The sequence below is a fragment of the Drosophila mauritiana genome, chromosome 2L, assembly GCF_004382145.1.
Source record: "Drosophila mauritiana strain mau12 chromosome 2L, ASM438214v1, whole genome shotgun sequence".
Classification (NCBI taxonomy): domain Eukaryota; kingdom Metazoa; phylum Arthropoda; class Insecta; order Diptera; family Drosophilidae; genus Drosophila; species Drosophila mauritiana.
In genome coordinates this window covers 8,288,058-8,312,709 of record NC_046667.1, presented here as the reverse complement: position 1 = coordinate 8,312,709, position 24,652 = coordinate 8,288,058, and the positions used below count along the sequence as shown (strand labels likewise).

Below are 24,652 nucleotides of genomic sequence, written 5' to 3'. Positions count from 1 at the left end.
ATTTGGAAATGGCAATTTTATTCTTCGCACACCTGACGCACTTTGGCCATCCAATTGCCAGAGCTCATAAAATGTATCCTTTCATCTGGGAGTTGCAAATGCATTACAAATCGAACAAACCGGCCATTAAGGAAGCCAGCGAGCTGTAAATGCAATATATTTTATTTATTTACAGGCGAATTAGGATCGACTGATTTATGCATGCAGTTCAAAAGGTTAGATGGCCAGATAAGTGGACTTCGAGGTACCATAAATTTCAACACACTCAATTCGCAATTGGTGATAAATAGTATGTGAGTAATTAAACGCAGACACATAAATATATATAGTGCAAATATAAATGCGTCAAAATTGGAATCGGTAATCATTAACTGAAAAAATGTAAACCTAATTGGGCGCAGCTTTTCCTGTTGTATCTTTATCAAATACTGAATTTATTTCAGTTCTGTGATTCAGAAATAAACTTTTATGAAGTGCGACAACAAAGATAAGCCTTATATTTTAAGTGGTTTGCGTGTAGTCGGAAGCGGCTAATGGCATACAATATCATTATCGATAAATAAATTCAGATTTCGAGCAATGTAATCAGCCATTAGTTTAATCCAGTTCGCGTCCGTATCGCTGCTCCTGGAGTGGGCATTCAAGCTGAGGGGACACCATTCCAGCAGAAACTTGCTGTCGATAGCTGCGACGCTCCCTTTGAGTTGCTGGATCCTCCTCCAAGTCCCTATGAATCACGCCCACCTCCTCGGCCTTTAGCATCATCAATTCATCGCGCAGCCATTGATTCTGGAGTGCAAGTATATCAACCTGTGCTCAGATAGAAGTTGATTACACGTTGAACGGATGTGGGATGTGGTACATCTTACACTATCCAATTCGAATTTTATTTCGGCAATAAAGTCATTAGCTTCATCCAGTTCTTTTTGAACTTCGAGTAATTTGTATTGTAGTTCCTCGGTCTCATTGTGTCCACAATTCAGAAGCCGCCGCATTTTATGTTTCAATTCATTTAGATTTGTCCGATCCATTACCAATTGTATCCGTACTTAAGGAGTTTTAAAGCACAACTGCCTTGAGGCAAAATGTTTGCTATCCATTTCGGTTTCGCAGGTAAACAAAGGTTAACGCACTTGCCCCAATAAAGATAAATACTTATCATTCTTATTCATTGTTCTTGTGAAATCTTAGCAGCCAATATTTGTTGTTACGTCTGCAGCTTTATTTTCTAAAAATCGAATGTTGTACATTTGAAGTTTAAAATACATACGATTATTTTTTTGAATTTAATACGATCTGGGAAGGTAGACAGTATTTTATTGTTTTGGTAAGCTATTTGACTCTATACCCTTACAAAGGGTATATATCTGTATCAGGATATATACGCATATTTGTATACTGGACGGATTGAGGTAGAAATGTCATTTAGGTTTTTCAAATGACTACTACGAGTCTGGACTGAATTCGATTTCCACAAATCGCGAACTCCAAATATTCAAATGGATGGGTTCAAAGGAGATTTTCAAAGAGGCACTATCCAAATCCCGTATAACCTAGGTAGATAATTCAACTTAGTAGTCATTGAACAATTTCTTGTGCTGTACTTACTTTACTAGGAGCCAATCCAGTGTTGTGGAGATGCAGGGTCAGCGGAATCCTGCGACTTAGCAGAACTTTTGTCAGACAGGAGTTTCTGAGATCCACTGACTTACTGCTCAGCTTGGTAGACGATAGGTTAAGGATCCTAAGAAGATGGCAATGACCTATGGAGTTCCACAGGTGGCTCGGAGACGGAACTTCTCGCATTGCCAAAAGGTGCAGCTCCTCCAATCTTGGCAACTTGTGGCAGATGGTGTGCAGCTGCTGCGCATCGATGTCATCCTCCTGCAGGACCAGCCGACGAAGATTGGTCATGTGCAGTATACTTTCCGCCACTCGTTCACTGCTCCAGAAAGAGTCGTTGAAGAGAAGCGATTGAACCTTTAGAGGCTTGTGCCTGGCCACCCAACCTAGCACATACTCATAGTAGTCCCGTGTGTAAAAGACCAAGCGGCGGAAGTGTGGCAGATTCATCAGTCGGGGCAGGAAAGAACCCAGCAAATGGTGGTCATCGATGTGCAGCTCTTCAAGCGTGGTGCACCGCGTTATATCCACAACATTTTCGCCCAGGTTCACGTTGTATCCGTAGTAGAGCATAGTCATCTTGGTCAGCTGTAGGCTGCCAAAGATCTCTTTGAAATGGTCCGGGTCCAGGTATTCACACCAGGTGAGATTCAACTCCTTTAAATGCTTCCAGTGCCACAAGTAACGACCTGTTGTGCTGCTATTGAGTGATAACTTGGTCAGGAGAGGAAACAACTCGGTTAGCTGAAGGGTCTCCTCGTCCGCCTCCTCGAGATTGTAGTCCATGTGGCACTCCAGCGATCGGAGGTGGGGAAAGTCGTATTCCGTCCACTTTACAAGCATCTCAATCTTGGCACTTGGCAAATAGAGATGCTCCACCGTTGCCGACCAGCCGCCCACACATTCCTGCATCAGCTCTAAGTTAAAAGTTACATATATTATTATGGGATCGAATCTATACCATCAGCGCTAACTCTTATTATTGTCCAGGAATTCCAGATCCTCGCGGGCCAGGGTCACTTTTTTGAGATGACGCCATTGATACTTCACGTATGTCGATATATTCTCGTTGACTTCGGCCAGCGAAAGCTGATCTCTCATTGGCAGGTACTTTAGTATATCTAACCAAACATCTTCATTTATTTGCTCCATCTCACATCGAAATTTTTGTTAAAAAAGAAATTACCGAAAGCAAATACTGTCAGCTGTTTATTTGCTTGTTTGTCGTTCGAGACTTGAACTACTTGCATTTGAACTGCTTGAATGCAATGCGGCACTTTCCAACACTATTAGTACATATATATATATCAACGTATCAAAATATTTAAAAAGTACGCGCGAAAAAAAGAACACTTATCGTTAGGATTTTTTTCTTATTAGTTTATTTATGGAACTTTTCATATCATAAACAGAAAAATTAACTACACCTAGTAATTTTGCAAAAAACATCGCCTTTTTATGTAATAAAAGATAATATAAATATTTCAATGCATGCTTCGTTTATTTGAATGACGAAATGAACCTTAGTCTAATAAAATGCACAATTCTTTAGTGAACTCAAAAATAATAAATGAATGTCGTTGTTGAAACTTAGTTAACTAATTACTTAACGGCAAATAATGTAATCTCAGTAACATGTAAAATACTTATGAATTAGATGGAAGAACTTATTTGATTGGCACTTGTGGGTATGTAATTGAAGCTACAACCTATCGATTGGCGTTTATTTATAAACGCGACAATAATAATACTAAGTTAGTCAGGGGCCAATTAGAGCACCTCAGTTAGCATGCGCTTCGTAGACAGAATGCTTGTTATTTAATCTACCAAGTGGAATATTTACAGTCTTTTAGAATTGGGATGTCTAAAATCAGGAAGAGTTGAAAACGAAGAGAGCCAGATATCCCCATCCCTTAAATTCTTACACCCTCGACCAGACCAAATGGAATAATAACCAGTTAGATTCCACCAGTAGTCCTTATTTACTGAGTGTCATGAACTGGAAGGGAACGTGAAAGCTTTGCCCCTTGTGCTCCACCATCAGGTGACCCCGAACGGTGGAGGCCCCCACCACGGTCACCGCCTCGCCCTTCTTTAGCTGCGGCGCCTCCGACTGTCCCTCCTCTGGAAAGTTCATCTTCATGACCCGGTTTTGGGGATAGCTTATTTTCGAGTTCCCGGTGATCGTGTAGGAACGAGACGGCGGAACTGGCGGCGGACGTTCCTGTTAAATAAAAGTAGTTGGAGAGTTCAATATTACCAAGAAAGCAATAATAATAGAAAACACTCACCAAATCGAGTCCAAACAGGTTACAGGTCTGCTGTATGATCTTCTGGTCGCACTTCTCCTGCGGATCCGGTGGAGGAGTCCCAGCAATTGGTTGTGGCCTTGGTCTGGCCACAGTGCCTCCAATGCCCAGGTTCGTTGTCTTGGCCGAGAGGCGTGGTACTGCATCATAGAGTTTGCGGATTAGTTGGTCGGAGAATGGGAATACCCGTGGGGGAATCTCACCAGAAATGGGAGCAGCAGCTGCCACAGCGGCAAGGGCGGCCATTGTGGAGGATGCGGCCTTGCTCTGTGCGGCGGAGCTCGGCGTGGTCTTGTTGTTCGGCAGTGGCGCCTGTTGAAGACCTGGGATTTTGGAGCGCTTGGGCCCGCCACTGCCCATCTTCTTGCGCCACCACCAGCCTCGCCAGGTGGCCTGCATCAGGGTGGCGCTCTTGTGCCTGATCTCGGTGCGCAAGTGCTCCAAGTGCTGGCGAATGCCCTCGCTAAGGAAGACATGACGCTTGCCAGGAGCCCAGGCCAGGGTGACCGAGCCATCCAACACTGGCGGCTGCTCCATTGCGTACTGCAGAATCAACTGGCAATCCTCCAGAGCCTTGTCCTCGCTGCGACGCAAGAGGCGGAATGGGGCCAGCATACGGTAGCGGGCATTGAACTGCTTAAAGCGCATGCGATGCGGGAACCCACTGGCCATCAGATTGACCGTCTCCAGAACCTGCAGGGATCGTATCTGGCGCACCACCGTAGCCCTATCGAAGCTGCCGGCAGCTTCGGTTCCATTGCTCCGGATGCAGCGCACAAAGTGCGGCCTGGCGTGCACCAGGGTTCTCAGCAGATTGTCCAGCCTGGTGTGGAAATCTTGAGTCAGCGTGGACACCGGCTCGTCCCCGTTTAGCAGATCCGAGTGTGATGTGGGCGAGATCCGGAAGCTCAGACCTCTTGGAGCCTGCTGCTGAGCATACAGGGCTTTCAGCTCGGAGCCAAAGAGGTGGGTGGCGAAACCAAAGTTGCAGGTGTGCTTGTAAAAGACACCTACCAGATCGTCGGGCACCACATCCCGGTTGGTGTCCAGAAAGTCCGTAGTATCGTACTCCACCCGCCCGGCAAAGTGACGAATGAGAAACATGCGTGGATCGTGTGGTTCGGCGGTGGGTTTCGTTTCCAAGCGAGTGGAGCTGCGGTGCTGCACCTTCAACTTGGTCACATAACTCTCGGCAGTGCCCCTAACCGAACACTCCGCATCCAGCATGCTGAGCAGACCGGTTCGCAGCGAGGATATCAGATCGATGCAGGGCACATTGTCCACATAGTCCACCTCGGTGTCGCAAACGATGCCCTCGTCGCGACAGGATTCCACGGAGGACTTGAAGATGTGCGTGTTGTAGAAGTGCTGCATGGTCTCGGCGCACAGGTTGATGCACAAGTGCTCCAGATGGGCATGTGGCGAGGGCTCCTCGAAGCCGAACATGTCCAGGATTCCAATAAAGCCATCGGAGGTGGCATGGCGCACCGCATTATTGAGGGCCGCCATCGACTTGGAGCCCGCATTGCCACCGCCAATGGTGGAGGCGTGCTGAGAGGCGACATCCGCCTGGTTGTGCACCGATTCATTCGAGTCCGAGCTTAGGGTGCCCAGCGTGGATCCCAGGCGCTTCAAGCTGTTGGCCCGCCGCACAATGGTGGCCACCGTGCGGCAGTAGAGCGCCTTTGCCAGGCAGTCCCGCGTCATGTTGGCATCACCATCGCCGCACACGGACTTCACCAGCTGGCCACGAACGTTGTGGGTACGGGTGGTCAGTCCACGGAAGAGGGCAGACGGCGGAACGCCGAGTAGACTGGCCACCGAGTTCAGCTCCGTTTCACCCTTCACATCCACCTCGAGACCCTGTAATGTACGAAAAATTGTTAGTTAGGTAACGTTTATAGAAGTTAATAACTTCGTAGTCGATCATAAAATAATCAAAATATATTTCTCGCTCAGATTGTTTTGTCGATCACGGCTTATCAGTCGTAAATTACCTCCATTTTTGTGACGTATGGAATATGGCATCAGCGCAAGAAATTTCGCATTCTATAATATGAATGCCAGAATTGGATTCGAACTCGCGCGAATGGATTCGAATGCCAGCACTCTGACCATCACACCAATGAAGCATCAGTATACCAAGCGTATAATAAGAAACTAACGTAAAACTTAAAATTTCCGCTAGATGGCGGTAAAGTGTTGTAATGAAATATAGGTGGCTCTGCATACGCTTTGGTATCAGTTTTAAAACTGATGCAGAGTTTATAAAATCTTAATTATTTAAGCATAAGTAATTTATACAAAATAAAAAAAAATTTTAAATATCCAAATGGTCAAGAACTTTTAATTATATCCTTTAAGGTTCAAGTTTAATGTTTTACTCACCCCTCCATCAATAAACTGAACATTTCCCAGCAGCAAAACGGCGGCCAGGACACGAACGACGTCCAGGAATGGGATGCCCAGGATGCCGAGGCAGGTCTTCCACGCCTGGAACCGCGCCGCATCCTCCTGCTCGTTCTGGCCGATGTCTCCTCGCAGGTAGCGCAGATTGGCCGGCGAGTAGCCATCCAGGTGGAGCTTCTGGCGCTCTTCCCGACTGAGACCAGCCAGTAGTTGATAGAAGATGTGATAGTTCTTCTCCTTCGGCAGTGGACGAATGACGCGCGTCTGGTCCAGGAAGTAGCAGTGAATCTTGGTGCGGTAAAGAGCCCCATCCGTGACCTGCACCTCGATGAACTGGCCAATGCGACTCGACTCCGAGTTGGTCGTGGTCTTGGCCGATCCCAGGGATCTAAGTACTGTGAATGCAGCTGCCAGGTGCTTGAAGGCATCAGTCTCTGGACCTCCGCCGGCGATGGCGAAGAGCTGGCGCAGCATCAGCATCGCATTGGCCGTCTTTCCAGCGCCCGATGTGCCCGACAGAATGATGGCCTGCGGATAGCCCGTCTCGCTCTGCTGACGCACTGCCTCCTGGACGATCTTCTGCAGCTGCGGGGCCAGCGGCATGGCGCGGGTGGAGGTGAGGGTCAGCGGGTTGCCCACGTCCAGGTACGGATTGATGGAGAGCAAGATCGGACCCACGTTCGTCTGAAACACCGCGCAAGATAAATGATAGTACATTAATTAACCCGGTGAGTCAAAAGTTTCGGGGGTCATTCAAGAAATTCGAAGAAAATGTATAAATGAGTTAACAATGGGTTCAGCAAAGATACTTCGCAGGATATTTGATATCTTAAAACAACAAAATCTTATTTACTCTAGTTCAAATCCAATTGCTTACAGAACCTTTCTGTACGAAATGGTATTAAATTCAAGTGCTTACTTAACATAATCAAATTAGTTTTAAATAACATCTTTTATAAGATAGATAATAAGATAATAAGATAAGATCTTCTGAGATATATGTACTTGGATAAAGAAAGACCGTGGCTAAAAACTAGCAATCTCCGTCCCATTATTTGAGTAAACACTACCAGCAAACGTGCAAAACCCGATCCAAGCCCCACCTGGTCTGTTCATGTGCTCACACCTCATCCGCAACACCGGCTGTCAAACTATTCCCCTCGACTAGATCATATCGATTTCCTCGGCCTTCCGCCAAGTAATTGTCGAAATTAGTAGTTAATCTAAGGCTGAGTGCAAACGGAGTTGGTTTTTAATGACAAACTATCAGAATAATTGCTGTAGACCCGTCTCTCAGGGACCGGTTCCAAATGGTTTATGTTGCTCTGTGTGGACATAAGTGATTCGCAGAGGCGGATCCCGCTAATACTCACAAAGTACCGCTGCTCGTTGAAGCGGGCCTGGAGCGTTCGCATCACGGCGTGCTCGGTGAGCGGTCCCGACAAATGGATCAGATCCTGCATGTCCTTGGGCGAGGAGTTGCCCTGTTGCTGCTGCTGCTGCATCTTCTGCTGACTCTCGGAGAATCCGAATCCAAAGGGCAGAGTCTTCACACTCTGGCAGGGATTTGTGTGCTTCGACTGCGGGATGAATGGCAATTGCTGGCTGTGGGCGTGGCTGAGATGGTGGCCAACGCCTCCGCCATTGGTACCCAGGTGTCCAGAGTTGGAGGAGCGCATGGGCAGCGTGTTGGAGTTGTTGCTGTTGTTGTTGACCGGTGCATGGGAGTGGGAACCTGGCCCCAGGATATTTCCCATGCCGCTCATGTGTGGCAGTGTCCCGGTGGACTGGCCATGTCCGCTGCCACTCTGCTGATGCGACAGGCCCGGCTTCTCGGCCAGCTGGTGCGGAAGTGGATGTGGAATCGACGTGTTCCTCGCCGACACCACCGCACCGCCTCCAGCGCCACCTCCTCCGCCGGAGCCTGAGTTCGCAGGCAATGTGTGGCTGAAGCTGTGATTCTGTAGGAGCAGTGAAGGGAAATAAACATCTTTATCAAAGGAAATCGAATGTGGACAAACTTGTTGCGTAACAAGCTCTTACAGTTCGATAGAATATTTGTATATACATACTATAGTATATAGTACTATATGTTTTTATTCAATAACTTACCTTCGATGTCGTGTGATGACCATTGGTGTGTTGCTGAACTGCGCTGGCAGAAAGTCCTGCGCCGCTGGAGCTCAGATTGAGATTCGGACTGGATGCGTTTAGGTCAAAGTTGTTGGCCTTGGGACCCGCATTGGGACCTGGGGCGACGGGCTGCGCGCCATTACCCTGGCTCTGACCCTGACCCGGTCCATGACCCACATGCAGGCGGTTACGCAGAGTCACCAATTCGGTGCTCAGGCTTTTGAGCCGCTGCTGCAGATGAACTGCCTCGTTGGATGAAGATGCATCTGAAGAAAAGCGTATAATGTTATTGTTAAATTATACTGTTGGTTAGAACATCGGCGAAAAAATGAAATAGTCTTGTTTATCATTCAAACATTTATTTTAATAGTCAACTATTACTTTTGATTTTTCTGATCTTTGTTGACAGATAAACTGAGATGATCTGCGAGTGCCTTTTCTGACCACTAAGTGCATTCAACTTAATGGGTAATAAAGACTTCGCAAAGAATCTCAGTTCGCCTGCCATCGCATAAAATTCAATTTGTCTAATGAAGAAAAGATGAGCAAGTCGACTTGTTGTAGTGGCCTAATATCCTGGATGATATCGGTGTGCCCAACATCATGTCAGTGTCCCTTGGAGGAGGATAGAGCACAGGCACTTTCTCCTTGACCCAACGGATCGGCCTGGTCAAGTTCTGGACACTGGTGTCCAGTTTAATTGCGCATTTTCCCTGATGTTGCAGAAAACGCGACGGCTTGTGCAGAATGTTGTGCGGATCGCGGTAATAGTCCCGGTACCTCTGGGTCTCCAAATAGAAGTTGTCGATCCTGTCCAGATCGTCGTAGTCGACATTGACCAATCCGATCCGGGGAGCAAAGCCCAAGATGCCCCGCCGATGGGCCTCTGCATTTTTGGCCACCATCATCATGTCTACTTCAGGAATTGGTTCCTTTATCATATTTAACGAGTTTATGTATTGGAAAGTCAACAGAGAAAAAGAAAGCTCTTGAAACCCAATGAAATTTCTGGCAAAGAGTGCAAACAATGACTGCTAATTCGAGGAAAGTGTGATAAATTAGAAGGTTCAAATAAAAAAACAGACACCTTTGAATATTTGGGTGGTTTGCTCTGATTTTATTTATTGTTTTGATAAGTTGAGCTATTTAAGACATTTTCCAAAAATAAGTTATTTATGTTTGCTTAAATTCTTAGCACAATAATTTGCAATGAGAACACCGAAGAATCCGAAATATAACTATTGGCAGTTAGAGCTCAACATCCTCGATAGTATAGTGGTTAGTATCCCCGCCTGTCACGCGGGAGACCGGGGTTCAATTCCCCGTCGGGGAGATGGGATATTTTTTTTTATATTTGTAGCTCATTTATGTAAATAAAATACAATATTGAATATCATTCTTGCAAATTTATATAAAGAATGCGCAATATGATCATTGAAATTGTATTGTTTGTATCCATCTTTTTGTTTAACCAAAGTTGCAAAATATTTCACATGTTTAAGGGATGTGCTTTTCTTTCTAAGATTTAAATTAAAAAAAAAAAAACCAATAAAAACATATAATCAGCAGACCATATGGAAATCTTCATTATGGCGAAAAGGAATTTAATTAGTTCTAATTAACAACTCAATACAACGAAAATCAATTCACACCGATTAATTTCGCCCGGGCCAACAGACTTTTGTGCACGCGAATTGCTTTGGTAGGCTTGTGCCTATGGAGCAGAAAAAGTCATTTTAATAGATATAGATGGTCAGCATTTACATAAAATGTTAATGAACTAATTTCGCCGGAGTTAAAGCAAAATAGAGACACCGAAAGCGCTAAGATGAAACACAAATTGGCGGCAGGTGGATACAAAATTTCAAAGACGTGTGTACATCCAGAATAGAAGATCAATGGGCAGACTCGACGAACAGCTCATAATGCCAACTGATTTATGAAGACTTTCAAAACAGGGCCGAGAGGTCATTGTTACAGCCCAACAAACCGAAAACGCTGACAAGCTAACAAGATTTTATTAAGCTTATGCGTTTCAGAAACTTGTCTACTATTTCTTACAGCCTTCAGCGGGAAATCAAGCTAATTAGCTAATGAAAAACGGAGAAAAGCTTGGATGAAGTGTACTACTACCAAAGGTATGTCTTCGACCTATGTATTATGTATCGGTGAGCCAAAACACAGAGGCAGCCTGGAAGGCTTATAACAAAATCAGAGTCGACAATATACAAAAAACAATATCATTGATGACTTGAGCTCAGACAGAGGAAACCAGTTTTGATGTTGGTTTTTTTTTAGTGCTTTCCGTGGCCCAAAGTTGCACTCAAGAAATAAGACAAAAGCCACAGAAAAAGGTACAGAAAAGTCTGCCATCGAAGTCAAGCGAACAATTTCGAGTGTCTTTTTCAATCAATTAATCGGTGATAATTTCACCAACTAGACTAATGTACTAAAATTAATGTAATTAGCAATTAGCTTTATGGGCTTTTCCTCTACGCTTCAGTTCTCTGGGCTTTTTTTCATGGAGCGGGCGACAAAATTTCGTGGAAGCTGAGTAACCAAGTTGGCCCAAACTGGTCGCCGAGCACAAGTTATCTGCTTTTAGTGGGCCCAGGGGCATGGGAGGGGAGAAGGTTGGTGTGGAAGAACAGTCGCGTCGCTCAAATGAAATGTTGCAAGTCGAGAGGCAAGCGACACCCATACAACCAGGTATCCATATAAGCGGATTCGGTTTGTAGTTATTGCCGATGATTATGAATATGAATGCGATCGACTGCGAATGCTCATGGAGGTTGATTGAAAAACTCAAACAGGCAGCCCAAGATGGTAAAGACAAGTAAGTCGAGAACCAATCAACTGACACTCTGGACAGATAGTCCAGAAAAGAAATCAAGCAAATGGCTTGACCATTAAGCTTAATATAAAGTTAAGCTTCTGTTTCAGTCGGATATGTCTTTGGTGTTCAAAAAGGAAATGGGCATATTCGAATAAAAACAGTGAGCTTTTAAAAACATAATAAGCAATTCATATTGGATTAATTGCGTTTACAATGAGATGCTATAAAATTCGCACATCTTATCTATAACCATTCAAAAGACTTAAGCAACAAACTTGATATAAATGATTGTCCATTTCAACCGTAAGTTAGTAAATTACTAAATAAATTTGCTTAAGCAAATAACTTTATTATCCAAACGAATCTATTGGATTTTTTGTTACCGTGAAAGTTGTTTATGTTCAAGAAGTGCTCTTCATGCTGAAGATGCTGATGAATATTTGCCTTACCCCTATACAAAAGACTTGGACAACAAACTCGAAATTCCTGTCACTTGGTGGAATAGCTTACTCACAGGGATATTGTCCAACTTACCCTGCAGCTTCTTCTCCGTCTCCCAAAATTTTTGCAATTCGGTAAAGTATTTATCCAGTATGAAGACTTTTGACAGGCCCAATGTGGCCATCGTTGTTGAACATTTGTGTGGCCACGACTACGACGACCAAGACGGCGATTTTCTTATTTGAATAATTCCGTATACAGGCTCTCACCGCCACCGATACACTCGCAAATGGCCGGAGGAACAGGTTTTCGTATTCGTATTCGTATTTCGTTTTTCGTTTTCCGCACAGGCTCTGGCAGGCACCGTATCTATATCTATGCCATACAGACCGAACCCGAAACCGAGTCCGAATAAATATATATACATACGTATGTTGCGAGCGGGATATATGTATGTATATGTTTGGGCGAACGTATGTGCAGCTGCAACAAGTGAAGCAAGCGCCCAGCACACGAAAATAAGTAAACAAGCGAAAAGAATGCAGAAGGGCGAGCGACGGCCAAAAACCAAACCGAACCAAATCACTGGAAGCCTGGCCGTCAGGTTTTGGTTTTGGTTCTGGATCTGCTTTTGCTTTTCCTATATTATTGTGCTTTATTTTTTCCCCCCCACTTTTAGCTTTAGTTGCTGCTGTTGTTTTCTTCGCGGCCGCGCTTATTTTCTCGTTTTGTGCAGACTTTTTTTACGTCGTTTTGGTTTTGAAAAACGAGTTTCCAACTTTAACTCCAGGTCCAACAGGCAGCCAGACCCAGTGTAGATGTGCGCTTAGATACCTCGATGCCTCTCGATACCTCGAAGGTACACACGAACGCAGTACGCCAGTCGGTATACAGCCACACGGAGCGAGATGGATTGGAGTTTTCAGATCGATCCACTAGATCCGCGAATTCGCTGGTGGCACTTTCAACTCTCGACCAGCGTGACCTTTTCGCCGATTAATTATAAACTTTAATTGGGTTTTGTGCGACCGTTTCACTCGGTTTTCAGTCCAGCGAGAGAAAGAGAGGGTTGAGTTACACGTACAACATTCAAACGCGAGCACCCGATGCGAACGATTCAAACTCCAGCGGCAGACTGATCGCTGCTTCTGCTGCTTGGGAGCAGCTCCCTAAGATCTCGGGTCGGGCCTCTCAGCTCTGGTTACGTGCTCTCCCGCTCGGCCAGGTAGCTTTTCTAACAGGTAAAAGGCTCTACCCTCCGAGATGCGTGCAGTTGCTCAAATATGAGGTCAAGTGTTTGAACCTCCGCCCGCCGACCATCTCGACTCGTTTCGCTGGTCGCGTGATAATTAGTACCGATTGTTTGTTGCTTTGCTGCATTTCGCAATTCCCACAGCATTGCAGATGGAATTCTCATAGATGCACAAAGGTGCTTACATAGCTCCTAGGCGTTTCACAAAAACACAACTACATGACCTTAAAAATACTCCCTAACTATAAGGATAAGCAAACCTTTTCTTCAAATCAATTTGCACTTTACCTTTTATTCACAGCTACAAAAATTGTTGAATGCCTTTTAAAAATAACGGTAGCCGAATGTTGCGGTTCAAACTGCTATGCGCGCGATTGTCGAATGTGTTATCGATTACATTATAACCGCTTCGCAGACACAAGCAGTCAAAACTGCTTAAGGAACAATGGGTGTCGAGAGGCACTGCTTGTTTAACCCCTTTACTCACTGGCGACTGCTTGCCATTAAAACCCGCTTTTTTCGAATTAGAATTTTATTTATAACAAGAAAACTTTTTGATTGCCCGTTTTTTATATGACTTGGCTATAATTTTGTATCTTCCAAGTCAATGACAAATTGAATGCCGCCAGTACTTTTGCCATCCCTTACATAATTAATGTTGAATTGGTTTAGGCCTCGATACAAAATCGGCGGCCAGTTTTGAGGTTCGATCTTGGTATTTCGCAAATAATATTCACCCTTTGGGAATACACACATCTCTTGAATGGGCGGTAGATTTGAATCCTTGATCAATGGCAGGAAGTATTTGCCAAAGTAGTTTGTGAACCAATCGCAAGGCTTCGTTCGCACTTTGATATTTCCGTGAGCCCACTCTCCGTTCTTGAAGTGCAGAATATCCATCCACACCTCGAAGGAGTCGTCCATGTCGACTTGGTGCATAACCGATCCATTCAACATACGTTCTCTTCCCACGAGCCGCAATGAACAAGTGAATAGAGTTTCCTCTTCGCCTTCAATACCATTTATCGACTCAAATCGACCGATCAAATTCTTTCCCCAGCACTGTAAGTCCAACATTTGTCAATATTATTTAAATAGTCCTAGAAAAAGCTATAAACCTACAGGTATATATACCTGGGAGGCCGTCCACACGATTAGAAAAACTTTAAGCTCCCAGAGCCACATGCTCACGTACTAAGCTAATCGAAATTAGTGTCGAAACTGCTGATTATGCCGTTCACTTTAATATATATTAAAATCGGGCCAAACTGTGTCATGTCTATGGTCTATAAAATTTCTGATAATTTGTATTATAATGTCTGATAAAAAAGGGGAGTGACCCAATGAAATGTCACGGGAAACTAAAGACACATTTGTTTAGACAATGAATTGAGTAATTTAGTTTTACCTGTGATATTTCCAGTGGTTTTGTTGCACGCCTTTTTCCTCTTGGGCACTGGGAGTGTGTAAATGGCTGAGAATTTGGCGAACCTTTCCACCACAGCACTCGTCCTGTTGGACTTGAAGTCCTTTATGTCCGATTGCACTTTTCCTGGCGGAGATGCCGACTTGCACTGCACAATGGGAGTTGAGGTTTTCGTTTGCTTTGGTGAGGGTGTTGTGGAACTGAAATCGAGAAAACAATAATAATTGTTATCATTTTATAACATTACTTCATTTTATGGAATTAAAGTTAACAAATCACTTGATGGCTCACCTGACTGCCTTGTGGTATTGGCAGAAGAAATCGGGTCGCATGCGATGGCGACAGAGGAAGTCCTCGCACAGTCGCAGGACATCGTCGTCCTCGCAGTCGTCGCTCTGGCTGGTGCTCTCGCTATCCTGTTCTTCGTCCTCATCCTCCCGCTCCACTCGCACCTCATCGCCCTTGGCCTGGGCATCCTGCTCCACCGACGGACTGTAGAGAAAGGTCGGAAGGGACTCGCCGTGGAAGTCCGGTATATTCTCGAAAAAGTCCGCCGTTCGCTCGTAGCTGCTGCTGCTGGCATCGGAGCTCTTGGATCGCTGGAGCTTGGACTTCAAGCCGCGACTCCTGCTCTTGTGGTAGGTCAGCAACTGGTGGCGGCCCACGACATAGTCGGCATAAGTCTGGTCCGGCAGCAACATAGCAGCCTCATCCTGATCGACCCATCAACTGGTCAACAGCTGAAACGGCAGATAACAATTGGTATATGGTATTATATGATATTAAGTTAGTTATCCTCTGTGCTAACCTATTCAGCATTAATTGACACAATTTCTTACAAAATCTTTCTTTCCTGCTAGACAGCTTATTAATAAATATTTGATTGATACGAAATAAAGCTCAAATGGGAATTGAGCTGGATCTTTTCAATCTGGCGAAAGTAGGATTGGGGACTTGGCCTGCTTTTGGCATTTGGCTAGCTCCAACGCTCTATGAGACTGGTGAAAAATCGATCGTGACATCAATTCGCATTTTAATTGCTTTTAAATCAAGTACGCATGCGTCTGGTCGCAGGAGGCCGGCTTCCGCGTCTGCAGGTCCATAAACCTGTCGGTTTATTGGCGCAGCCGATTACCACGATTAGCGTGACCATGACGAAGGTGACAGACACGGACGCTAATGCCTTTTACTGCCCAACTCAGATGGGTCTCTGGGTATGGGTCTGGGAGTGGGTATGGATCTCGGCAGGGGGCGGGGCTGCTGGCCAAGATGGACCAGGGACGCCACGCCATGCAACATGTTGCAAGTACGGCTAAACAGATGAGTTGCTTGGCCGAATGAGACGCAGTATTTACGCCACACGCGGTTACTTCGCCGTGTGGTCCATCGAGATCCACCCGGCCCGTTGGCAATTAACTCAAATGATTGTCATAAAGTGTTGGACGTGTGTGGAGGATCATGTGGCCGCCATCGGCAGCAGAAATCGGAGACCAGGCCGCTGGCGTCGGCATTTTTCAATGTCAACACAGCGGGCGGCGGCGTTTGATTAAAGTCACTCTCGAACACAAAGAAAAAGCTTCAGCGGAAATCGGTCAAAAATTCGGATTCTTAGATAGCAAAATGTCTCGCAGTTAAGGCACATAAATGAAATTATTCTTGGTCAAGATAAAATTGATAAATTTAATAAAAAAAATGCATACTTGACCACTATAAATAAGCTATAATTTTATCAGAATTATATCTGAATTCAAAATGTGATTAATGATTTATTTCTACTTATTTACTAACTAAATGTCAGTAAATTCTAATATATGTTTTGAAAATTCTACGTTAAGTGACCATTTTCTCTGCCTGTAAAAGTCTGTTTGAGATCTGAGATATCTGAGCCACTTGTGGTTTATTACGCAACATGAGAGAGAAGTAGCTTCGAAGGAAGGGGTTAACGTGAAAGGCCTATTCCCACAGGGCCAACAATCTAGTACTTTGATTTTGTCAATATATTGCTGCTGATTGGCTCCACCTTCCCGCGAATTCCCCTTCATTTCACCAACCCAAATGACAGGATAACACGGCGAAGGAAATGTTTGGCCATAAATCGGCTTAACCAGCGGAAACGAAAACGGCAGCCATTCCATCCGGAACAATTTGGCTATCTGAACATGGCTAATCGCCTGCTCGCCGGTCCTTTTAGAATGAATAAAATATGTCATCTAATAAATGCACACGGACAGCGGGAGCCGGCGTGGAGTATATCGGAGTATCAGGTAGCGACATCGCATAAAATAAAATAAATCTCATAAATATGCAGGCTGTGCGGAGCTGGAGAGCTGGAGAGTTGCAGCAGCAGATGCAGATGCAGATGGAGGTGGTCCGTCTAGACCCGTTCGCTGGAATACCTGGGCAATGGTAGCGTCTAACTGCTGCTCCGTTGCTCCGACGGGAATTTATTTATTCTAACCACCAGTGCGATATACAATTTCCACTCCAATCTGTAAAGTGGGAAGGCAAACGCTGCTGTGGGTCGCTCCACTCCAAGCCGAAAACCTTTCCAAAGGGAGCACCCTTCCTGCCCAGCGGATCGACTTCTCCATGTGGGGGGCCGCTGGCAATTTGCATTCGCAGACATTTCAACAAATCAGCATTCGTCGTACACTGAATTCAGCTATGAATTAATAAGTGAGCTAAAATTCAGACAGATAGAAATGTTTCTTCCAGCTCCATTCATATCGAGTGGGAAGTAGTTCACATTGGTGAGATATATCTTCTGGCAGAACAGTAGCTGTAATAATGAAGAACGGTCAACATTATGTATCTTCTCTTAAAAAAGATTGAAAGAAGCACCTATCTTTATTTGTAGTTCTTCAAAGTTCTAATCCATTTCTTGTTTCAGAAAGATATATTAATCTTTCTATAAAACAACTTGAATATCTGGCAATGTTTAGCATTTTGAGCTATACTTAAAAATCGCCTGGGCAAACATTTACAATCAATTTGAAGGCATCGACTGAGCAATTTCCCAGGCCTGCAGTTGATTGCAGGCCTAGAATGTAGCCCTATTCTCGGGCTCTGGAACTCCTCCCTCGAGTAAGAAGTGCACTTTTGACTCGATACATGGAAATTACATGATTTAACTTAATTTAATAAAGAGCCAAGGGCGGTAAGTCCAACTCAAGGCCTAGTCCGAGCGCCCAACAAACTACAGCTGCTATCGCATCGTGGTATCGTGGCTCGCTTTTGTGATTTACCGCATGTTTGCTCCCAACTCCATGAAATCCCTGCCAAGGGTCGAGCGCCGCCCCCGCCAATCTCCACCAAAAGTTACACTGCCCAACAGGGTTGGGCCTCAAGCTAAACACGAGTTAAGTGCAGGTAATAGAATACACAGTACTAAAAGTGTTTTGGGATAGAAAGAAATTAAAAAAATATCAAACATAAATATAGAATGAAACTTAGGTTTCCATTAGAAGAAAGAGTTTGTTGATCTGTGTACCAAAACACGAAGTTTTCGGTGGAGTCAAAGTCGTAGCCCTGGCGTCTTGGTCGTCCATCAACGTGGAGGGGCTACAGATGTGGATGCTGTCCTCGAACTTGGCGACACTTCAAGAAATCTTGTAGCCACCCAATTTTGCCAGCTTCCCATGGCTGAATATTCGTCTGACTCGCGATTTCTTGCAGTGCACGGATTTGTGTAGATCAAGAGATTTTGATTAATAGGTGGTGGTGGCCAGGGTCTGGACGTTCGAAGGTAGACCGTTGGAGATCCGTACGACTCCTTGGCCATGGCCTCGGGTTAGACATTGAGAAATATTTTCGCGAATCGAGTCGACAGACGAAGGCAGTCGAAACTCAATGAATTTTGGTGCGGATGCCATGTGGTTGTGGCTCTCGTTGATTTGGTAATCGCGTTTGTTCTGCCCGTTGTTCCACCCAATTGTCTGCGTCCTTCTATTGTCCAGCAGAATTTAACCAATCCTTACTGCTAATCGTATTCAGAACATTAATCATAATTTTCTAAGAAGACCGATATCTGCATTCGTATGTGATTTTCTTGGTAATTATCAACTATTATTAAGAATAAAGTGGGAAGTACTGTGTTTGCAATGCAAGCAAGCATATGGTAAATAACAACTGGAAAGTATCTGGAAAATATCTTGAAAATCCGATTTTGAATTGAAGTAGTAGGAATACTTATCAAATGAGCTGACCTCTGGTTAATCTACATAATACTCCCGAATTAACCTATATAGTCGGTCATATAATGGCTAACTCCATTCTCTGCTGAGGGCTACAATTAAAACCATACCCGTCCCTCAGTTAAAAGGCAAAAAAAGTGGTTTATCCCGCGAATCAGCCACAATGTATGCGAAATTCGAATCCGCTTTGAGTTCGCATTCGGCATTAATATTCGCATTCCTGCCGAACATTTTCAACGGAACTTAAATGCATGAAAATTGCAAATATCGTCACGTTTCTGGCTTTAAGGATAATTACGTGTGCATAGCTCAGCAGGCTGTGTTCCCCAGATGCTGGGGAGAAAAAAAAAGGGGCAGTTGGTCTTCAACCTGTGCAAGATTCAATTTGCGAATTTCACAGCCATAAACAAAGAACCAGCAGCGACCAAGGAAAAGACGTTAAGGTTTCGGTCACGAACAAGCCCAGTGGCCGAGGGCGGGTACTGAGGATCTGGTGGAGGAACTGGAAGTGGATCCCAGAAAATGGAAAGTACTTGGTCCCGCTCCCATCGCGCGCGTTCTAAGCAGATGCCCAGAAGCGGAAACGGATGAGGAAGTGCACAGCGGAAAGCGGCAGCACACTCGACGGCACGTAACGTGCTAATTTATGTGGGAGTCCAGCTCCATTCTCCATCCCAATCCCGGATTGGCACACCTGACATCCAAGCCCCGCCATCCACACACACAAACACACCATCCACAAACGACGAAAGGTGTGTGAAAACTTTTAATCGAATCTTAATTGCATTAGGTCCCAACAAGGCACATCTCTCGCAGCTTTAAATCCGACTTCAGCAATGTCGATTGGAAGCACGACGATCGCTCCATAATAGATCGATCTAAGTCCAGGTACAGTGCGTGGCATAACAATAGGTACATGCACATATACATTAAATCAAACTTTGAAAATGTATTTTTGAGCAGGGATATTCTAAGATAACTTCTTTAGATGCAAAAGAGACAAAATAAGGGATAAATTCTATTTGCATGAAAATGATTTCTATTCCATATTTTACGAGATATTAAAATTAATAATATGAACCTATTTTATTGACCGCCACTGTGCCTGCATCGATCTATCCGCATTGCGTTAAATTTCTTGTCGCGTGCAGGTTACGCAATATCGTTTCGTATCACTATGCAAGTGGAAGTGGACGTGGATGCCAGCACGTGTAGCCCGCTAAGGACCTGGCCAAGATCACGATCGTGGTTGGCCCACAAAAACTTGTCCTCGCCATTCCGACGGCGCTGCACAGTGGCATTGGCACTGGATCGATCGATGGTCGCCAATAAAAGGAGGCAAACAATTAGACGAGACTTCTCTGGGTTTTTAAAGCCCGACACTTAATATTTATGAATTGCAGAACTACTTGGCTGTTGCATAAGCCATCATCAGTCAGTTGTGGCATCGAGATAGATGGCTCCAACTTGACCTATGGCTTCTCCTGATCTTGGATCCTAGCTGTTTAAGAGCCACAGGCTTACAAACCAATCAGCGGAATCTTAACGATTGAGTTTTAATACTAATTGTGGGTTTCCAAGCGTCCGCAAGGCATTGTTAAAAAAAAAAAACTTTTATTTGTGGAAAGTGCTAAAGATTTTATTAGTTTTAGAATCTGTTGTAACATTTATAGCTGCTGTTCGAAACTGCCTATTTTAATTAAGTATTTATTGATGTTCAAACACTTTAACCAATTGGTTTTAACAATGAGAAATAAAACTGAAACATTCTCAATCTTGACAGGGTAGATTCCTTTATAATTGCATTACATTTTTCTATTAATCGCGTTTTCTTTCACAATGAGTTATTAAATGGCAGTAACCATATATGATTCTAGGTTAACTAATCCCGACCCAATTGGGTTTAACCAGTTTGCAATTACTGAGTGGCTTACTCCCATTTTTTGTATCGAAATGAATTGTCTTAGAATGTGCGTGCAAAAAACGAGTTAAGAGGCTAGATTGTAACTTTTTAAGCTAAAGCACAAAGACCATAAAAATAGCCAGATATTAGATGCAGACTTCCATGAATATGCCACCAAGCTGGATAAGTTAGTAAGTAACCTGCTATGGGTGTATTTTCTATTGGATGCTTATATATATTTATCTATCTCTCCCACGCGGCAAGTCAAAGAGCACGAGGATCGGAGCAGGAATTCCTCAATGGAGCCAAAGATGCTCAAAACAAATGTGGACACGTTCGATGGGCAAGTGACCCAAGGAGGCAACGGCACAGCCTCACATACAAATAAGTTGGCCAAACCCCGAGGAACGTGAAATATTTTCGTAATTTGTGCAGGATGCGATAAAGAAAATGCAATCGCAATTGCCATGACCAAAGAGCTACGGCTATGGCTATGTCCATGGATGTGGATGTGGATATGGCCAATGCAATTGCACACCCTTGGCCACCATTTCCGCATGGGCACTATGGATCACCGGTTGCCAGTTGACAGCACACACAGCTGCACACCCACCCACACCAGATTCTGGCGGTGATTCCGTGGATCCTGCGCAAAGGAGGGGGCACTTGCAGTATACTGCCGCTTCGGGGCCCAATTCCAAGATTGGACCTCACCTCGCATCACCTGCACATTTCGCAGCGGATCGCTGGACCTGGGTCAAAATTGCTTGTAAGAATTTATTGGCAAGGGTTCTGCAATTGGTCGCTGGATCGATGTGCCCAGTTTCAGTTCCTCGGTCACTAATTTGTGAATGCCCCTCGCAGACACAACAGGCATTTCTCAAAAGTGGAAATGCTGATTCGCAACACACCGAGGCAACGACGACTCGAGCAATTTACACAATTATGGAAATCACCTGGCAAGAGCGGCGGTTAAAAATAATCGATCCAAGTACTTGAAAAGTTTTTGGATCGGAAATTTAGCATGGGTTTGAAAGCCAAGGGTTGGATGACCACCGAAAAATAGTAAAGTTAGCTTACTTCTTAGAACCAAAGAAACATTATAAAATACATAGAATTTATTTCCGAAGCTAAAAGCATTTTTAGTTGATATATCTTCAGTTGCGATGTCCATTTGCATGGAACTTCCCTCTTATCTGGACAGATTAATAAGCAGTTGGCTGGGCACTGGGCGCACTGGGCAGAGGCACTCACGATTGACATTGGAGCTGCAGTGGCGCTCATTAAGTATGTATATATCCTCGACGGGCAGGCGGAGACACTAACAACTAATTAACACTTCCAGCTACTTCCACGCCCACCGAGCCGGCTAACCGTTTGCCGCCAGAATTAATGAACGAATTAAAGTTTGCGTGACGACATGATGTGATCCGTGGACTGGTGGGGTGGGATGGACAGGGACATTGATGGTGCTGTGGCGACGACGTCATCATAGCCATCGTCACCAGCATCGCCACCATGGAAAAGTCGAAGGCGGAGCTACAGCACAACATCACCCCGGCCAAGAAGCAAATGTCGTGCCAAACAAATACCTCATGAGATCGTCGAGGACAGGGAGCTCAGGAACTGGTTTCTGGTGGCAACCGCATCGCGACAGTCAGCGAAAACGAGGAATAAGTGCCAAGGATTCAGCCCGAAGATGTGAGCACCTTTGAAGGGGTGATCATAAGGTTGTCTGTATTTATGTTAATGGACTGATATTTCAACATTTATTTGTTGTGTTTTAAGGATGTGATTCTATAACAACAATATATGGGTTTTTATCTAAATCTAGTTTTTTGGAACTTTCATCCTGTCTATATCCTTATAATAATCATTACTCATTAGATATTATATTAACTATAATTTGCCTCTTTCAACCTCATAACAAAACGAATGAGTGAACTCAGAGACCTTTAGTGAGGATATGAAGACAAAAAGTTGGCATGAATGTTTATGATACAGTAAGCGGATGGCGACAAAAACGGCTGAAGATGATGAAAAACCGGAGGTCTAACACCGCCTGTCAGCCAAGTGGAACGTTATACTCGTACGTACATGCAACATTTGCTGCATCGCATTGTCTGCGAAGAAGAAAGTGAATTGTAAATTGAATTGCATCTGATCAAAATCAAGCGAAACGGATGTGAAACGAAAACGTCTTTCTCTCAGCAGCGAAATAGTGAAATACTTTACAGAGCAACAGTATAAAGTACTTATGAGAGATTAGCTTGGGTACATACGTATCTACATCTACTGAGGAGGCACTGCGTCCGATTGACAGATGTAAAAGTGTCGTCTGTCTGGCTGACATTGATGCATTCGAATTCGTATTCGTATTCCCATCAGTCCAACGATTTGCAATACATGATGCACAATGTTGGGATGGGTCGATAAGGTCTGCCCTGAAAGGGAAGACAGCCTGGGAATGGTGCAAGCTTGGGGGGATCACCAACACATATCATTCCATACCAAATGATGCATCTTTTGGGAGTGCAGTATGGGTGAAAATCTCGGTTTCGGTTCAGTGAGTTTGGCAGCTAAGTTTGATGTGTAAGATATCAACTTACAAATATAAATTAATTAGTGTTTCCGACTGGTAGGAACTGAAGTTTGAATAACTGGAAAAAGCATTCATATTCAGATCTTGAAGATATGCGCCCAAGGGGTTGTTCATAGTTCGTGTAAATTATGAGTAATTAAGTTGTTGCATATGCCCCAAGGCTTATATGGCACAATTTCTGTAAGATATTCCAAATTATTTCTAGGTGCGTGCTGAATAGATAGTTTTCCATCAAACTCTGGCGTCCATTTATCTTCCCAGGAAGTGGAATCGTGCGTCCGCCAGCTAATCGGAATGGGTAAGACTTAACCCTTTGCATCCGCAGAAATGAAATTGTTCGCGGGTCCACAATCGAGGCACTTTCGCACCACAGGTGGTTCCACGGAATCTCGTGCAATCCAGACACGCAATCCGCAAAGGAAGCTAACGAGTAAATTTCTACTGCGGTAGCTTATTTATCGACGGCTTCAAAGGTTCTAATGAAAGCTGTCAAGAACTTAGAGGTCTTGCTACCCTATTGGTTTATGGTTGATAAAGTTATTATTATTATTATAAAAACTTCCCTTTTAAGCAAATATATGCCAATACTTTAACACTCGGGTACAACCACAGTACTTATTATAAAATGATTAAGCCTGAAAGCTAACCAGAAGAAGGTTACCATAGCTATACAAAAGCCAACCCCTCGCATTCTTTGTGGCTTAAATGGACAAATGGACAAAAAGCGACGACGACACGAAGGACTCGATGTCTGGCAACTGGGAGCTGGCTTTTACGTGCGAGTACCAACTGCCTCTCGTGCCCCTTATCTTTTTGGGAATGACAAAAGTTGCTGGTGCTACTCAAATCAGGCAAGCTACCGCGGCTACCCCGCGTCCATAGTCCCACCACCAATCTTGTGGATATTTCAATTCAATCAAAGGAAAGATGCGCGGACCGCTGATCATGCCGCGGCAACATGTTCATTTGTCATGACTGGGGATGGTCAGATGGTCATGGTCGAGGTTGGGGTACTGGGAAGTGCTGTGGGCGCCCAGCGGGAACGCCAACACCTAAACAACCAAGACCCCGGGCCAGCACAGCACAGCACATACACATAAATCGCCTGCGAAGTGACCCTTGCCGATGGCGAAGGTAATTGCGTACTTACCGCTCTCAGCGGAACCTCAACCTATCCAAAAGCAAGCGTACACCGTAAGGTGGATTCGAATTCCCTCGATTGCGTGCCCGTTTCGGGAATAGATTTATCGTCTCGTTTCAAATCCGCACTTTATTTATGGTAGCTTGGCCACATTTCTTTGTGGATCTCCCACTCCAATACTTATTATTTATTATTCTATCAAGCGTTACACTGTCAGCACCAGCACAATTCACTACGCGCACTTCGAGGCGATTACGAGATTTCCAGGCGATCGAGATCCGAGAGCGCTGGTCGGGAGGCACTACCGTACGGGGCGACCTCAAGAAAGAATCTGCAGCGTTGCAGTTGCTCCGAAGATTTCGGAGAAGACCGTCTTCGTATGGG

At 44.5% G+C, this 24,652-nt stretch overlaps 5 protein-coding genes and 1 non-coding gene across 9 annotated transcripts; 1 reads left to right on the top strand and 5 right to left on the bottom strand.

Moving 5' to 3' along the window:
• Positions 1-481: 481 nt before the first annotated feature.
• Positions 482-1,110, bottom strand: LOC117135124. Its single transcript, XM_033295146.1, has 2 exons — positions 870-1,110; positions 482-810 (listed from the first exon to the last, which is right to left on the bottom strand). The coding sequence occupies exons 1-2, from the start codon at positions 1,029-1,031 to the stop codon at positions 598-600; spliced, it is 375 nt and encodes a 124-aa protein (XP_033151037.1). The 5' UTR covers positions 1,032-1,110; the 3' UTR covers positions 482-597.
• A 185-nt stretch (positions 1,111-1,295) lies between these two features.
• Positions 1,296-2,862, bottom strand: LOC117135121. 2 transcript variants are annotated; one of them, XM_033295140.1, is made up of 4 exons: positions 2,810-2,828; positions 2,598-2,744; positions 1,609-2,540; positions 1,296-1,553 (listed from the first exon to the last, which is right to left on the bottom strand). In XM_033295140.1, exons 2-4 carry the CDS (start codon positions 2,722-2,724, stop codon positions 1,446-1,448), a joined length of 1,167 nt encoding a protein of 388 aa, XP_033151031.1. In that variant the 5' UTR covers positions 2,725-2,744; positions 2,810-2,828; the 3' UTR covers positions 1,296-1,445. The 2 variants fall into 2 exon arrangements, with proteins under 2 accessions (XP_033151031.1, XP_033151032.1); XM_033295141.1 differs by having other exon boundaries at positions 2,598-2,862.
• Positions 2,863-3,101: 239 nt separating this feature from the next.
• On the bottom strand, positions 3,102-24,571 carry LOC117135119 (unconventional myosin-IXb). Of its 2 annotated transcripts, XM_033295137.1 has the most exons (9): positions 24,278-24,571; positions 14,721-15,169; positions 14,412-14,629; positions 8,454-8,740; positions 7,715-8,302; positions 6,321-7,025; positions 4,136-5,795; positions 3,915-4,072; positions 3,102-3,847 (listed from the first exon to the last, which is right to left on the bottom strand). In XM_033295137.1, the coding sequence occupies exons 2-9, from the start codon at positions 15,128-15,130 to the stop codon at positions 3,602-3,604; spliced, it is 4,272 nt and encodes a 1,423-aa protein (XP_033151028.1). In that variant the 5' UTR covers positions 15,131-15,169; positions 24,278-24,571; the 3' UTR covers positions 3,102-3,601. The 2 variants fall into 2 exon arrangements, with proteins under 2 accessions (XP_033151028.1, XP_033151029.1); XM_033295138.1 differs by lacking the exons at positions 14,412-14,629; positions 14,721-15,169; positions 24,278-24,571 and adding an exon at positions 11,845-12,898.
• LOC117135123 lies at positions 8,844-9,849 on the bottom strand. The gene has a single exon (XM_033295144.1). It carries the CDS (start codon positions 9,413-9,415, stop codon positions 9,002-9,004), a length of 414 nt encoding a protein of 137 aa, XP_033151035.1. The 5' UTR covers positions 9,416-9,849; the 3' UTR covers positions 8,844-9,001.
• On the top strand, positions 9,736-9,807 carry Trnad-guc. The gene has a single exon. It is a non-coding gene; the product is annotated as a tRNA-Asp (tRNA).
• LOC117135122 lies at positions 13,479-14,351 on the bottom strand. Of its 2 annotated transcripts, none has more exons than XM_033295142.1 (2): positions 14,126-14,351; positions 13,479-14,065 (listed from the first exon to the last, which is right to left on the bottom strand). In XM_033295142.1, the coding sequence occupies exons 1-2, from the start codon at positions 14,186-14,188 to the stop codon at positions 13,586-13,588; spliced, it is 543 nt and encodes a 180-aa protein (XP_033151033.1). In that variant the 5' UTR covers positions 14,189-14,351; the 3' UTR covers positions 13,479-13,585. The 2 variants fall into 2 exon arrangements, with proteins under 2 accessions (XP_033151033.1, XP_033151034.1); XM_033295143.1 differs by having other exon boundaries at positions 13,480-14,065; positions 14,138-14,351.
• Positions 24,572-24,652: the final 81 nt, after the last annotated feature.